Below are 15,172 nucleotides of genomic sequence, written 5' to 3'. Positions count from 1 at the left end.
TCTTTTTGACCACTTCTTGCTTTCCTAGATTTTAATTATCTCTTTGGTAACACTCCAGAATTTTGCCAGGTATCAGATCACTGTTTGCAGATTTGATTCCTTTCCCTTATTTGAAAGTGGGACATGACTTTGTCCCTATCCAATTCTACTTCATTCCACTTAAATAAAGGTCAGATTTCTGGCAAACTTAACTACCTGGAAGTTGTTAAGGTAAGAAAAAGACTTTCAAGAAGCTTCTTTCCAAGGTGCTTCACTCAGGCTAGAATCAAATCAATCAATAAGGATTTATTAAACATCGGCTATATATCTGGTATTATGTCAAGGACTGGGGACATGAAAATAAAAATTAAACAGTTCCTAGCCTCATGGAGTTTATAATCTATCTAGGGACATGAAGTAAATACAAAGTAAATGCAAGTTAATCTCAGGGTAAAGGCCACACAAAAGGCTTTATGTAGCACCTGAGTTCAGAAGAACACTATGGATTCCAAAAGATGGAAGCAAAGAGGGAGTGAATTCTAGGCACAGGAGGGCACAGTACTAAGGTGGTGAGAGGGAATATCATGAGTGAAACACAGCAAGAATGTCAGTCTGGCTAGACTGAAGACTACATGAAAGGGAGTGAGACATACACAATGAGGCTGGAGCCAAGTTGTCAGGGGCTTAAAATCTCAAACAGAGGAATTCATACTTGATCTTATAGGCAATAAGGAACTGATGGAGTTAATTGAGTATGAAGTGACATGGTCTGATACGTGCTTTAGAAAACTTGCTTTGGATGGATGAGAGAGGAGAGTCTTGAGAAGGGGACATTAATTAGGAGACTAATGTAACAGTTCAGGTGAAAGGTGATGAGGGCCTATACCACGGTGAGATTGGTGGCTATGTGTGTGCAAAGAACAGGAGAAAGGCAAGAGATGGAGGTAGAAATGACAATGCTTGAATTTGCTAGTTTAGAACTGAAATTGCTGATTTAACATAGTTTGTTAGTTTTATTCCCTTTTACAATGTCCTGTTCTTCGGAGACCATAGGATCCTGAGGTAACCAAAACAAATCATATTTGATCAAAAATTTCTTTTGCAGTCTCCCTAAATCCAGCCCCAAGCAACTTAGAAAATGCTTAGAGAACTCTAATAGGGGCAAATAAACCATCTTTAAAAAGCAACATGTTTAACTAATGAGTAGCTGTAACTGTTAGAAAGTTAGTCCTCATATTAAACCTAAATAGTTACCACTACAACTTCTAACCATGATTGCTAGTTCTTCCTTTGGGAACCAGCAGAACAATTGCTTAAATGACAGCCATTCAGTTACTTGAAAATACCTATCATGTCCCCTGTACTCTTCTTTGCTCCACTTTAAAAATTTCTACTTCCTTCAATTGATTCTAAAAAGGCATATTCTCCAGTTCCACAAACCATCCTGATTTCTCTCTTTTTATAGGACTAAGTATAATATTATTGATGTTATCTGATGAGGACTGCCTCCCACGTTATGGACACTATATCTCCCTTACTGAAGTCTAGGAGAGCACTAAGGGCCATGTCATATTGCTAACTCATATTGGGTGCAGGGTGCACCACACACCTGAGGTCTTTTATCACAGAACTGTGCTCTACGTATATATCCCCTATACTGTATTTGATTTTTGGAATCAAGTATAGAACCTTTTTATCTTTAATTTTATTTAATTCAAATCAGCCCAATATTTGAGCCTACCAAGTAGTTTCTGGATCCAGGCACTGTAATTCAAAGCATTAATTGTCTTTCTAAGCAATATACCATCTTCAAAGTTGACAAGTAACACACACACACACTTTTATCTAAGTTACCGAACAAAATGTGGAACAACATAGGGTCAAGTTAAGATCCATCGGACACTCTACCAGAGAACCCCCTCTAAGCTGATATCAAGGCATACTCTTTCCATAGCATTTCCCCAATCTACCTATCTAGTTACCCTGTCAAAAAAGAGCTATCATTAGGTTAGTCTCACATGACCTATTCTTAATGAAGTCATCCAAGAAGATAAATGGCTTTTAGTAATCAAAGGTTTCCTAAATCAACCTCTTATCAGTATTTTCTAAAATTTTCTAAAAATAAGTCATGCCCATAAGTATGCAGTTGGCTGAGTCTTCCCTTAACCTCCTCCACTCACTTTGTAAAAAAAAAAAACAAACAAAAAAACAATAAATAGAAAAATTGGGACATTTGGTCTTTTCTAATTGTACCGCCTTTCATCCACTACATTCTTTCTAAAATTACCAACAATGAATCAACAATCACATCTGCCAATTTTTAAAGAATTCTAGGATAACTGGGTCCTGGTGATTTGAACTTACTGAGGGCAGCATGATGCTGACCATCTCATCACTTCATCTTAGAGTTCAACACCTTTCTAACTATTTTCCTTTGGATGCTCCTAGTCCAAAGAGGATTTTCCTTAGAAAACAAGTAAAGTGAGAGTTGTTGGTTCATTATTCATCATGGTTCATGTCACCATCCCAATCTCCCTGAGCATCAATTCTAGCTAAGAGAAGGCTAAGATAAAACATCTTCTGTTATTGTTGCTATCCTTACCATACATCACAAGCATTATCTGATTCTAAGCTTTAGCACCCCTGAAACAGTACTTACAAATAGAGACTTGATGCAAGATAAATATGACAGAGCCCTGGCTGTTCTTTAAAAGCCGAGTTTGATTCTTCTCCAATACTGCTAAATTTTATGCAAATATACTGAAGTACAGGACAATTCTGCTTTTGCTTCCTGACAAAAAAAAACTTTTTCACCCTCAAATTCTTATTGGATCACAAGGTGAACAGGTCACAAAATGCATACATTACAAAGGAAGGGAACTTCCTTTCCTTCAGTATGACCTATGAGGTCATGGGTCGACCTTAGAAAAGGTCGTCTGATCCAACCTCCTCATTTTACAGATGAGAAATTATGCCGAGACAGCAAGTCCAAGTACAGAGAGACAGTAAGTGAGTGGCCAAGGTAAGATCTGAATTCATATCCCTATGACTCTAAGTTCAGCTCTTTTCAATGCACTATTCAGACTTTCAGAAGGGCATCAGTATGGCCCTTACCACTCCCAAGTCTTTCTGTCCCAGGAAGCCAGTTCTCTCTAATCAAAACGCCAACACCCTAGGCCCCCAACTGGCCTTTCTCATTTTTCTCCCCTTCCCAATCCACCTTTCACATAGTTGCTAAAGTGACTTTCCTGACCAAAGGGCTGACCATGTTATTATCCTGCTCAATAAACTTCAGTGGCTCCTGAATGCTTCTAAAATAAAGCATAAGCTTCTTTGCTTCTAGGCACCAAATGACCTTCAAAACCTGGCTCTGGTCTCATTATATATTAATCCCCTTCATATACCCTATGGTCCAGTCAAAATAGGTGTTTTTCATAAATAATACTCTCTCCTCTCCAAGCTTCTGCACTGGCTAGTACACCATGCCTGGACTGCATTCCCTCATCACTTTTGCCTCTCAGAATACCTCATTTTCTTAGCATCTTGGGAACACTGACATGTTAACAAACATGGAGATAGCTGCAAACGCTTACACGCAAACACCCTGAAGGCTAAATCAAGGGCCACACTCAGATAGGATTTGAATCCACGTCTTTCTGACACAAAGTCTAAAGCTCTAGGCTGCTTCTTCTTTTAAGTGCTGCTGCTATCTTCAACATTTCACTATTTTCAACTGTCAGATTTTACAAATGAGTTTAAGCTTTATACCAGCACTGTCCTTGCCAGATACATCATTATCTCTCTGGTTGGCAAAAATGCCTAGTGTTTGCTTGCTGAGGCAGTTTCTAGGCTTTTTTTTTTCAGTTTCCTGATGATGATAATTAATAATTCTTATGAATTAATAAAGTAGTCTATCTTCAATATCTATTCTTTTACCTATTTTTAATTACCAAGAAGTTATTTAAATAGGTCAGGTTGAAGCTTCTTCAACTGCACACTAAATCTAATTGTTATTTTCTTGTGGTTGGATACTGATTTGGTTATCTGCCCCAAGAAGACAATGATCTGACAATACCAAGACAGCTCATCTGGTAATGGCTATTCGTAGTCATTTTCTGTCTAATGAAGTAACTTAATTTCATTTTTTTAATGAGGTTATTTAATGCTTGCCACACTGACTACTTATTCTCTCCTTGAAAAATGTCCATTATACAGAGGGTTAGAGATTTTGGTCCTTCATATTTCTTTTTCTTAACATATTTTTAATTGCCCTTCACTGCACCTACCTATATCGAAATTACTGAATAATGTATATTTTGATGTCTCTCTTTTTTTTGTCAAGGTCTTTGAAGAATTTTTCTTCCTTTCCATTGCTTGCAAGAAATGTTGAACTATAAGGTACAATTATCTTCAGAGTGGTCTTTCTCAAATGTTTACCATAAGCAAAAAATACAAGGTGATTAACTGTCCCATTAAACCAGTGTTGGTTGTTGCCTTTGGATGTACCAGAAAATCAACTCTCCAGCTTCTTTAATTGACCACCCACTCATCTGACTGCTGTTTCCCTTCTGCCTTCTTGCGTGGTTTGCAATAACATCAAGATTGTTGTGATTCAGTTCAATCAATAATATACTCTCCTGCTAATCACTGGACAAGGACCTCATATATAAAGTACCAAGAATTAAGCAAATCTTTAAAAATTATGTTATTTATAACATCTTCTTACACATTTTCTTCTATTCCATCATCACTGAAACAGCAGCAGCAGGGGAACGCCTACAGGCTGCAGGTTCCCCACCCTGGACTAAGGACTATTTTGGTCTTCCTTTTTAAAGGCTTATAACAGCCAAAGAATTAATCTCCAAATGTGACTTAGTGCTGACATTTCACTACTGGTTATAAACCTTTTCAAATCTAACGAGGTGGCCTGTTCTTTAGAAAAGAGATGCTTTTTTGGTGGGTCCACACTTAAAGTATATGCAGCATGGTGGAACCTATCAAAGCTTACCCTCCATTTGCAAAACCTTCAAACACCTATTAGCATCACTTGTATTTGACAGTGAAGTATTACTTGGTGACCAAACACCATTATATTATTTATCCAGTATGTGTTTAAGGTTACGATGATTAAGAAAAAGATAAATCACATCCTATATATCTCATTTATTAAGGTTGGGAATTGAGCCATATAGACTAGAAGAATTTCCATCATAAGCTATAGAACTGATAATTACAGACTACCCAAATCCCTTAAGAACCAAAATTGTGGAGGATCTTAAGAGTAAAAGAGAAAGACAAGTTGAGCGTAAATAGGCTGCAGAACATTACTAACAATAACTTGTGTTCCAAAAGTAGTGTAAAAAAATATCATCCAAGAAATTTATAATTGGAATAGAAGTTAGGATAGCAAGATGGAAAAAAAAAACAACCCAGACATCTTTATTGCTGTATTAGTATCTATGAAATACAAAAAAAGACATAGAGAGTAGCTTCCAAGTGTGTTAGGAAACCACTTACAAAGGGTTTATATGTGGATAAGGACAAAGAAAGGTGTGGGAGGATCAGATCTGTCCCAAAGGAGCAAGTACCTCAATGAAAGAGCTAATAGCCACTGAAGGACCAGAATATTCCTTAAAAAAGTTAATTAAAAAAATATAGTTGTCTAAAGGTATAGTTTTTAGTTATCTGGAAAATCAACTGACTCAAAATCTTATTCTTTGAAAACAGGGGATAAATGGTACAGACTGACTGATCACACTGATCCTGAACATTAATGGCCTTTCCCATAAAGAAATCTCCACAAAGGCTTTTGGAGTATGGAATACTGAGTTATGAAAAACGTTCAAGAGGCCCATATAGGATGATGCCCAGGATACCAATAGGTAAATTTGAGAAAGACCGATAAGACATAGAAGCAGGGCAGCAGTTGAGAGGATCTCTCTCCATAGCCTGCTTTTGGGTTGAAAGGGTACTGGTAGGAGTAACACTTTCAGCCATGAACAGCTAAGGTAAGTTGGACTAAGAAAGATGGGAAACGGAAATGGTTTTTCCATTCTATCCATAAAATGCCCAGATTGGAGTGAATGAAGTGTGTGCTATGCAAATGCAACATGTTCTGTAGAATGCATGATTCAACAAGGATTTACTAAGTGTCTACCATATGCTACGTACTGTGTAAGGAATAGGGGAAAGAGATGGGGACCCAACTGGTGATTTCATTGGTACTGAGAACTCACGCATGAGGAAATTCCTTCTAGTGATAGGCTAAGTTATTTGCCCAGAATCACACAGCCAGACACCAGATGTCTCAGATGAAAATGAAACTGTCTTTGCCCTCAAGGAACTTATACTATATAGGAGAGATGACACATACACAAATAAGTATATATTAAATATGTGTAAGCTACATTTTGGAGTGGAACGACACTTAGAAAGAGGCATTTAAAATGGGGCTTACAAGGAAATAAATTGCTCTAAAGAGCACAGGTCAGGAGAGAGTATACAGGGCAGCTAGTATATTCAGATCATGGGAGCAAAGATATAAAGACAGGACACAGGAGTGTGCCAAATGAGGAACAGGATGGCAAATTTGTTTCCATCAAAGAAGGAACTTTTAATTAGGTTGTAAAGGTAGATTGGGGCCAGAGTGTGAAGGCGTTGAAAGGTGGACTAGCATTATTTAATCTTAGAGATGATAAGAAATTATGGGAATTTACTGGGTACATGAGTGATAAGGTCAGACATGACCTTTCGCAAAATCATTTTTGCAGATTAGTGGAGGACTGTCTAGAGTGGAGAGAGACGTGAGACAGGGAGACCACTTAGGAGGCTGTTGTAATCAATTAAGGAACAAGCATTTATTAATTACCAAATCTGTATCAGGTACTCTGCCAGGAACTCTTTTTTTTGGTAGTGGCAAACAACTGGAAACTAAGGAACTGACAATCAATTGGGAAGTGATTGTCAAATTATGCTATTTTAATGTAATGGAATATGACTGCTATAAGGAATGATGAAGGGGATTTATACCATTTATTTATTTATAACATTAATATCGTTAAAAAGATTTTTTTTAAGGTCAAGAGATCTGATCAATACAATCATCCACTATATTTCAAGAATACTGAAGAGTTCTACCCACTTTGTGAAAGACCGGTGATGGACTAATATGCAGAAAGAGACAGATTTTTGGATATGAACAACACAGACATTTGTTTTGCTTAATTAGGCTTGTTATAAGAGTTATACTTTTCTTTTTCAGCAATGGAAGGAGAGTTAGGAAGAGAAAATTAAATTAAATTTGTAAGTTTTCCAGTGAGTCCTAAGTAACTAACCAGGGATGGTATAGGTGGAATCTCTGTTAATAAATGAGATGAATTAGATAAACTCTCATTATTGTAATAGGCTTCTGCTTAGTATCGCTTCCTCAAGTCTCTTTTCTCACCTCAGTGAATCCTCTACTCCGGTTCAAAGCGATCTTCTTAAAGTCCAGGTTTGACCACATTCAATAAACTAAATGTAAAACCTTCATTTTGACTTTTAAAACTTCTATAACCCAGTCTCCTCCTACTTTTCCAATCTTCTTACATCTTACTTCCTTCTACTTATTCTGAATGCCAGTGACATTGGCCTCTTTGTTATTAAATGCACTTTTCAAAGTGCGTATCACAATGCCTAGAAGGTTCTGTATAAATGCTGCTTTTGTTATCTCTGTTACCATCATCATCACCATCACCACCACCACCACCACCACCACCACCACCATCATCATCATCTCCCGGTTTCCCTACTTCCTTCAAGTCCCAGCTAAAATCCCATTTTCTGCATACAGCCTTTCATTAAACTAGTCTTCTCTCTCAGAGTATTTCCAATTTATCTTGTATATATCTTATTTGTATAAAGTCCCTTACATCCCCAACCCCCCCAACCCATTAAATTGTGAGCTCCTAGAGAGCAGGAATCAATTTTGTTTTGTTTGGGGGGAGGAGGACACCTGTTTTTTGTATCCACAGGATTTAGCAGAATAACTGGTACAGAGTAGGCATTTAATAAATGCTTGCTGACTTGAATGAGATTCTTTTAAATATAGACTTTTATGACTGTATAAAAACTACACCTTTACAAGTAGTTTAAAAAAATGTTTTCAACCCTAGGAAAACTCTAATAGCAAATATTAATAGCAAGCCAGGGCAAAATCCATTCTTTATAGTCAAATCTATTAGGTTTAACATAATTAAAGGGGATAACATGAGTTTTTCTCCTCAAATCAGAGAAAGTAGATATACATGATATATTTCATAGGATAACTATTACTCATAACTCATCATTAGTAAAAATAACACAGTATTTCAAATGGTACATAATATAGTCCTCTAGATAATTTGAATTTCAACTATCTAGTAGGGGTAAAGTCTCAAAAAAGCCCTAATTTTAAAAATTTTGCCCCCAAAATTATTTTAAGTATAATCTAAGATAAACTGCATATCTGCATATGACCCATCTACACAGAGGGACCCAAGTTACATGATCTCATATCCAAGTAAATAAAGGTTTAATTAATTCATCATATAAAATACTGGTACTTAACAATTATGTTTATAAAGTGCCCTGAAGTCCCAAACAAAGCGTTCATGGCTAGGATGCTGTAGTGTCTCAATCAACATTCTGAAATTCTCCTTCACAAGAATGACATGGGCAGTATAGGGACTGTGCAAAACTCCTAGTTCAACCCTCAGTAAAAAATACTGGCTCATTATTATCATTTGGATTTATTTTGTTGAGTCATCCTCATAGATGAATCCCAAGTTTTCTACCTTGAATCTTATAGATCTCTAAGATACTGCATTAACTTATAGTTATTCATATACTGTATGGATCCCAAAGTTTTATATGTTAGAAATAAATATATCAACAAAAACAGTACTATCGTGCTATGTGCCGGCATTGTGCTTATACTTTACAAATATTTTCTCATTTGATCCTTGTAACAACCCTAGGATGTAGGTGCTATTAATACCCCCTTTTAAAGATGAGGAAACTGAGAGGTTAAGTGACTTGCCCAGGGTCACACAAATGGTAAGTGCCTGAGGCTAGATTTGAACTCAGTTCTTCCTGACTGACTCCAGGCCCACTGCTCAACGTATTATTCAAATTAACCTCTTAGTGAATATGTAGGATGTCTTAATTTTGACCAAAATAACTTTTTACGACTTCTGGAATATTTGTGATCATTTACTTTCAGTCAAAGTCATTCAAACAAAGTATTTGATATTTTCTTGTTAAATAAAGTATTTTCTTGGCAAAAGATTCGTAGTGAAGTTTTGTAGAAAGTACCTTATTTGTTAAGTTCTCCTGGCAAGCCCTCTCCAATATGAAATGGTTTACTTTAAAACATTTCAATCACCAACTAGGGAGGACAATCAAAGGGGTAGTTTAGTCATATACTTTTTTATTTGAGGAGAGGAGGGCAGACATGTGATTGTTCATAGGTGAAAGGAATTCTGGGTGAGGAAACACTCCCTTCCCTTCTCAGCAGATGATAAAGTTGTCTAGAGCAATTAGAAATTAAATTATTTGCCTACACAGCCTATTTTTTTTTTGTCAGAGGAAGGAATTAAACCCAGGACTTCCTGATTCTAAAGATGTCATGTCATAACAACCTTTTGGATAATTTTCAATAAGTAAAATTTTCCTATTGTGCCGCAAAATTATCAATTTTCCTGATCCTAATTCTGAATGACTATGTAAATCAAGATAACAGAAAATAGTATTGGTCATATAGTACATAATTCCAAATTTCATTAAATTCTGATTGGCCCAAGATATTAATTCATAATTTATTGAAATAATACAATGTCCTCTCCAATTACATTTGATGGTACAATGCTACCAATTTTCAATAAACTTACAAACCATTCATTTGACATCATATATTTGGATTCATCCTTTCTATTTTTATGTAGCAACATAATAGTATGATATGATTTATGTCATGTTTCTCAAAATAGATTGTGAGCTCCTTAAGGATAGGATGATGCTTTAGATTTCTATATCTCTTCCAAGCAGCATTTTTGTAATTGTACATATCAAGCAAATGTATTGATTTCAAAAAAGAATTAAAGTTGAAGGAAAGATATTCAATGAAATGATCAAAGAAACTCATCTTTCAATAGGAATCAACCATTTCAAGAAGAATGTCAGTGACTAAGTGAATCTTTTGCAGTGCTCTAATAGTAGTAATAATCATCTAATGCAGCTTGCAGTTCTATAGCACTTTAAAGGTAAGTGCTTTACACGTAATTATCTCATCCGATCCTTGTAACACTCCTCAAAGTGAGGAAAATACTGGCAGGATCCTCATTTGAAAGAATAGCCTCTGATCAATTCAACAACTTGACAGTTTTCACACAGCTAAAGGTCCAGAGTTGATCTAGACTCTAAGCCTAGTGCTCTTTCTACTATATCAGCTTTCTCCAAAGTGCTGAATATCTTTGCAAATTATATGCCAAGATAAATCAAGTTATGGAACACAAATACAAGAAAACCCAATATTAACTCAAATTTTAATCTTAGTAAGGAACCAGTAATTAAATATAAACTTTCAAACAAATTATTCCCATTTTGCAAGGTAGATTAAATCTCTCACTTGTAAAAACTGCACTAGTCAACCTACATACTTTCCTTATTTTCTCTTTGTACAAAGTTCATACCTTTGTACAGTTATCTAATGTAACTTAGCTATGAAAACAAGCATTTAACTAGTATACCCAGGAGTTTCCCCAAAACGCAATTTTTATGGATTCATAAACAAATTTTCAAAAACAAATTATGACACACATTTATTATGCATATTTTAAGACTTCTGCTTAATTTAACATTGTTTTATGTTTTGAACAAGTAGACAGCAAAATAATTTTGCTTATTAAAACTAAAGCCAACTAAAACATAACACCAAAAGCATTTGTTTATTCTACATAAATGAACTATTACCAATACATGACCTATGATCAATATCTGAGAATAGTTAGAAAAGTATCTTAAATTTCGAGTTTGTCATTCATCAAAAATTGGCATTTTATTTCATATTCTAAATTTCTTATTTATCAAAAATCTATTTTTATGTCAATATTATTACTGATAAAAGGATAAAATGTTTTATAATATAGATTTGCCACTTTTAATAGGACATACTTGTAAAAATACAAGTTTGTTAATTTGAAATTTAAGAAAAAAATCCTGAAACATTTGAGGCATATGGATTATATTTCAGGTATACCCTTTCTATTATTTTGGATTTTAATATACAAGAAGTAACTATAAAAGCACAAAGGCTGAATCAGTCAGTAATAAGTCAATAAAAAAAATTTAAGACACTTACTTAGGAGCTGAAGGACCCCTTGGCCATGTTCCATCTTCATTTTTCTGCTCTATTACTAGCATCTGAAAATATGACATAGTAAAATGGTCTTCTATAATTTTGAAGTTAAAAACCAAAATTAACCCACTACAGTATTATTAGTCTAAAAAAGGAATGAGTTCAGAATAGAAAAAAAAATTGACTTATTGATAGATAACGCAACAACTAGGTTTTGATCACTGTTTTGCTCATTACCCATGTAAACAAAACACCTGACAAAATTTATATTTCCGTTTCCTCAGGAATCAATGTCAACCTCTGAGAATTGATCTGGAGAGAATGAATGCTATTTGTGTGATTATAAAAAAGTCACTTAACTGGTGTGTTATGATTTTTGCTTGACTTATTTTGTCAATGTATTCAGAAATGGATAAGGGGATCACTATGAGGCAGTAGGAAAAACTAAATCCCTATTTCAATAGCCAGTAACAATGAACAGGAGTAGTACAAAATGCAATACAAAAAGTCGTACACATTATATACTTTTACTTCAGAAAGGAAAATCTCTCACGATATTCTTGTGAAATTATATAGGCTTTATGACTGCATAATTACTATAACATATTAAATTAAATCACCAGACCAAAAGGGCACTGATTAATAAGAATAATTAATAATATTATATTGTATATACTATGTAACATAGTATATACCATAATTATACTTATATTATACATATAATTGTGTTATATTATTATATAACATATTATCTATAGTAATTATAATATAATGATTATATATAAATAATAATAATAATAATTAATCTTAATCCAGAGGAAAGGCTCTAGGAGTGTTAAAGGGTTGTCCTTGTTCCCTATCAGTTCAACATTTTTAACACTGACTTGAATAAAAGCATAAATGGGATGCTTATAAAAATTATCAAAACAAAGCTCAAAAGGATGGGCAATGTGCCAGATCATAGATTCAAAGTGTGAAAAAAATTTCAAAATGTTGGAAAAGTAGGCTACCTCTGAGGTGTCTTCTAACTCCTATTATTTTATTATTTTTCTGAACTGAGAGGTAACCAATGGCAAACCAAATTTCCTAAAAGTGGCTAACAATGAATGTCTAGTTAAAAGAAAACAGGACTTGGAATCAGAAGATATGATAATTAACTGTGTGCCTGTGGACCATTCATTTAATCTTTCTGAGCTTCAATTTCCTCATCTGGAAAATGGGCACAATACCTGTACTACCTGTCAGAGGGGTTTGGTTAGCAAAAGTGCGTTTTCAGTCTTTAAGCACTACATCTATATGTGTGTATATGTGTATGTGAGATCAGTTATGAACACCATAACATGTAATTATGATAACAATAAAAGGCAACCAAGTTTTGCTGGAACAACAACCATGATTATCTTAGGAAAATGTCTGGGCTACTCACTGAAGTTTAGAGCTGCAAGAGATCTAAAATGTGTCACCTGGTCAAACACCCTCATTTTAAAAGCTGAAGAAACCAAGAAAGGCTCAGGGAAGTGTGGCCTAGCCAAATGTTGCATAGCTAGTCAGTGCAGAACCAATACTAGATGCCAATAAATGGCTATTTCTCTGTAATTACTTTAAATACATATTAACTTTAAATAGTCTTTAACAAGTAGAATTATTTTATAGAAACATTAATAATAGAGACTAATTCTAAAATCAACTCTACTCTGTACTGATAAAACAGTGGCATGGATGATGTGAAATAGCAAGTAATGATACAGTTATCTATATTACGCACTGAAATTTGTTTATGTATTTTCATGTTCATATGTGAATAATATTATGTTAAAACCTTAAACATGTTAAAAGCCAAACCTGTGGAGATGTGGCTCAAGAAACACTAAGCATTATTTAATTTTACCTATCTTGCCCCTAACAAAACCATTATTTTCTCCTCACTCTGACTGAAATGGACAGTTTCACCTTTCAATCAAATGGGAATCTAAATAGAGCTATCCGTCTCTAAGCTTCCCATAAACTGTCCCTGGTAGCTTCCCCCTCCAAACAAATGCTTTTCAGACAAATTTCTCTTCCCATTTCTGCTGAATTTAAATCTAAGCGGAACAGAAACCTTAGGAGGGATGGTCATCAATAAAGAATTTAAATGAGTTGATGTTAACAATATGTTGGAAGTGACAGATGTTACAGAGAGGCTGTAAGGAAGAACATCCAGCTAGCTGAACTGTAATAAAACACAAGCATATCGCATAAATGTATTTTTCACTAGCCTATTTGCTCATTTATGTGAAAATGACTTCAATTTAAGAAATATTTAATGAGAATCTACTAAGTGTAGAATGTGCCAATTTCAGCTGCTGAGTGTCTCCCATCAAGGAGTGTTACTAAGCTTCCTTTTAACAGGATGTGTCCTAAGTCTCACAGAATAATGAAATGTTAAAAGAGAAGGAATCTCAGAGACCTTATAATTCAACCTTTAACACATGAATACTTTCTAAAGTATCTCTGACAGTTTGCCATCTAGTAATCTTTGAAGTGATAAGAGCTCAGTTTCCCCTGAGTTAAGTCATTCAATTTTTTTTAACAGTATTGTTTGGAAGTTTATGAAGCCCACTATGTGCCAGTGTACTGTGCTTGTATATAAGTACAGAGAGCACCCAACTTCTACTGTCTGGGGCCAAGCAATATGAGTTCTCTTCCACATGCTAATTCTTCAGATATCTAAAGAAAACTATAATAGTCCCTCCTTTCCAAGTCTTCCTTTCTCTAGGCTAAAAATTTGCAGGTCATTTCAGCAATCCATGTATGACATAGTTTCAAATCCCCTCAACACTTCTGTAGCCACTTCAATTTATCAATTTGTTCTTTAAACTGTAACATCTAGAACCAAACATATTTCCAGACAAGGATGGGGAACAATTAAGGTTCTATTAACAGCATTCTAGACCATACATTTCTTTGTGATGTACAAGCATTATTAGATTTTTCCGACTTCCATCATCTATTTTTGGCTTATGCTGATTATAAGGCCAATAAAGCCTTTGGGTTTTTTCACACGAACTGTTACTTAGTCAAAAGTTCATCCTTGTGGAGATGATTTTTTGGAACCTAAATATAAGATGTTATATTTACCTTATTACACTTTAGCACTCCTTGCCCATCAAGAAAATTTTCAGATCTATATTCTATTTTAAATGTTGCATTTAAATGCAACTAACATATTTGATAGACATATGACATATTTGATGATAAGGCTTATTCCAAGACACTGATAAAAATGTTGAACAGAACAAGGTCAAGGAGAGAGTCCCTTAGTCCTTCATTAGATTTCCTTCTCCAGGATGACAGTGATCCATTAATCAATACATTTTAGGTCTACTGAGCCCATCATGGATATACAAGTAAACAACCAACACACGAATACACAGGAACTGGTATGAGGCATACTTAAAATAAAAAGTGTTGATGAATAATACCTGTCCTTGATATAAACCAGCATCCTGAATGGTACTGTCTGGTTTATTTAGTGGTTCAAATGTATTACTCATGTATTTGTTCCATAATCTGGTCTCTTTTTCATCTGGAATATTGAAGATTTTTCTTATTTCTTTTTCAATTGTATCTGAATTTAAAGAAAGAAATAAAATATAAAAACTTATTAAAAAGTTCACCACATCAAATAAAGTTAATTATTAATTAATGGTCCAAAACTTTAAATAAGAGTGATGATAACACAGTGGACAGGAAGCTAGTCTTAGAGCCCTACAGAACTGGGTTCAAGTCCCATCTCTCTCTCTAACCCTGTCTCCCCCCACTGCCCTAAGCAAGTCACTT

General features: G+C 34.8%; 1 protein-coding gene and 1 long non-coding RNA gene across 11 annotated transcripts in view; one reads left to right on the top strand and one right to left on the bottom strand.

Moving 5' to 3' along the window:
• Window positions 1-15,172, bottom strand: part of USP15 (ubiquitin specific peptidase 15) — a 196,257-nt gene that overhangs the window by 125,522 nt on the left and 55,563 nt on the right. For all 8 annotated transcript variants that reach the window (XR_011977244.1, XM_072655244.1, XM_072655245.1 and 5 more), the window contains 2 exons: window positions 14,815-14,960; window positions 11,357-11,418 (listed from right to left, as the gene is read on the bottom strand). Coding sequence is in view for 7 of the 8 variants with exons in the window: in XM_072655244.1 (XP_072511345.1) it covers window positions 11,357-11,418; window positions 14,815-14,960 (208 nt within the window). In the remaining variant the exon portion in view is untranslated. The remainder of the gene's footprint in view (window positions 1-11,356; window positions 11,419-14,814; window positions 14,961-15,172) is intronic.
• The window catches only part of LOC140534326 (uncharacterized), a 42,528-nt gene that overhangs the window by 11,635 nt on the left and 15,721 nt on the right, over window positions 1-15,172 (top strand). Inside the window, exons 3-6 of one of the 3 annotated variants that reach the window (XR_011977247.1) lie at window positions 2,941-3,001; window positions 4,322-4,377; window positions 5,707-5,861; window positions 10,152-10,337. This is a non-coding gene — a long non-coding RNA (uncharacterized lncRNA). Of the gene's footprint in view, window positions 1-2,940; window positions 3,002-4,321; window positions 4,378-5,706; window positions 5,862-7,044; window positions 7,680-10,151; window positions 10,338-15,172 lie in introns of those variants that run through there. The other 2 variants (XR_011977245.1, XR_011977246.1) reach the window with 2 other exon arrangements.

Source organism: Notamacropus eugenii, chromosome 3 (genome assembly GCF_028372415.1).
Source record: "Notamacropus eugenii isolate mMacEug1 chromosome 3, mMacEug1.pri_v2, whole genome shotgun sequence".
Lineage (NCBI taxonomy): Eukaryota > Metazoa > Chordata > Mammalia > Diprotodontia > Macropodidae > Notamacropus > Notamacropus eugenii.
The sequence above is the reverse complement of the archived record's forward strand: the minus strand, read 5'-3'. Positions and strand labels throughout refer to the sequence as shown.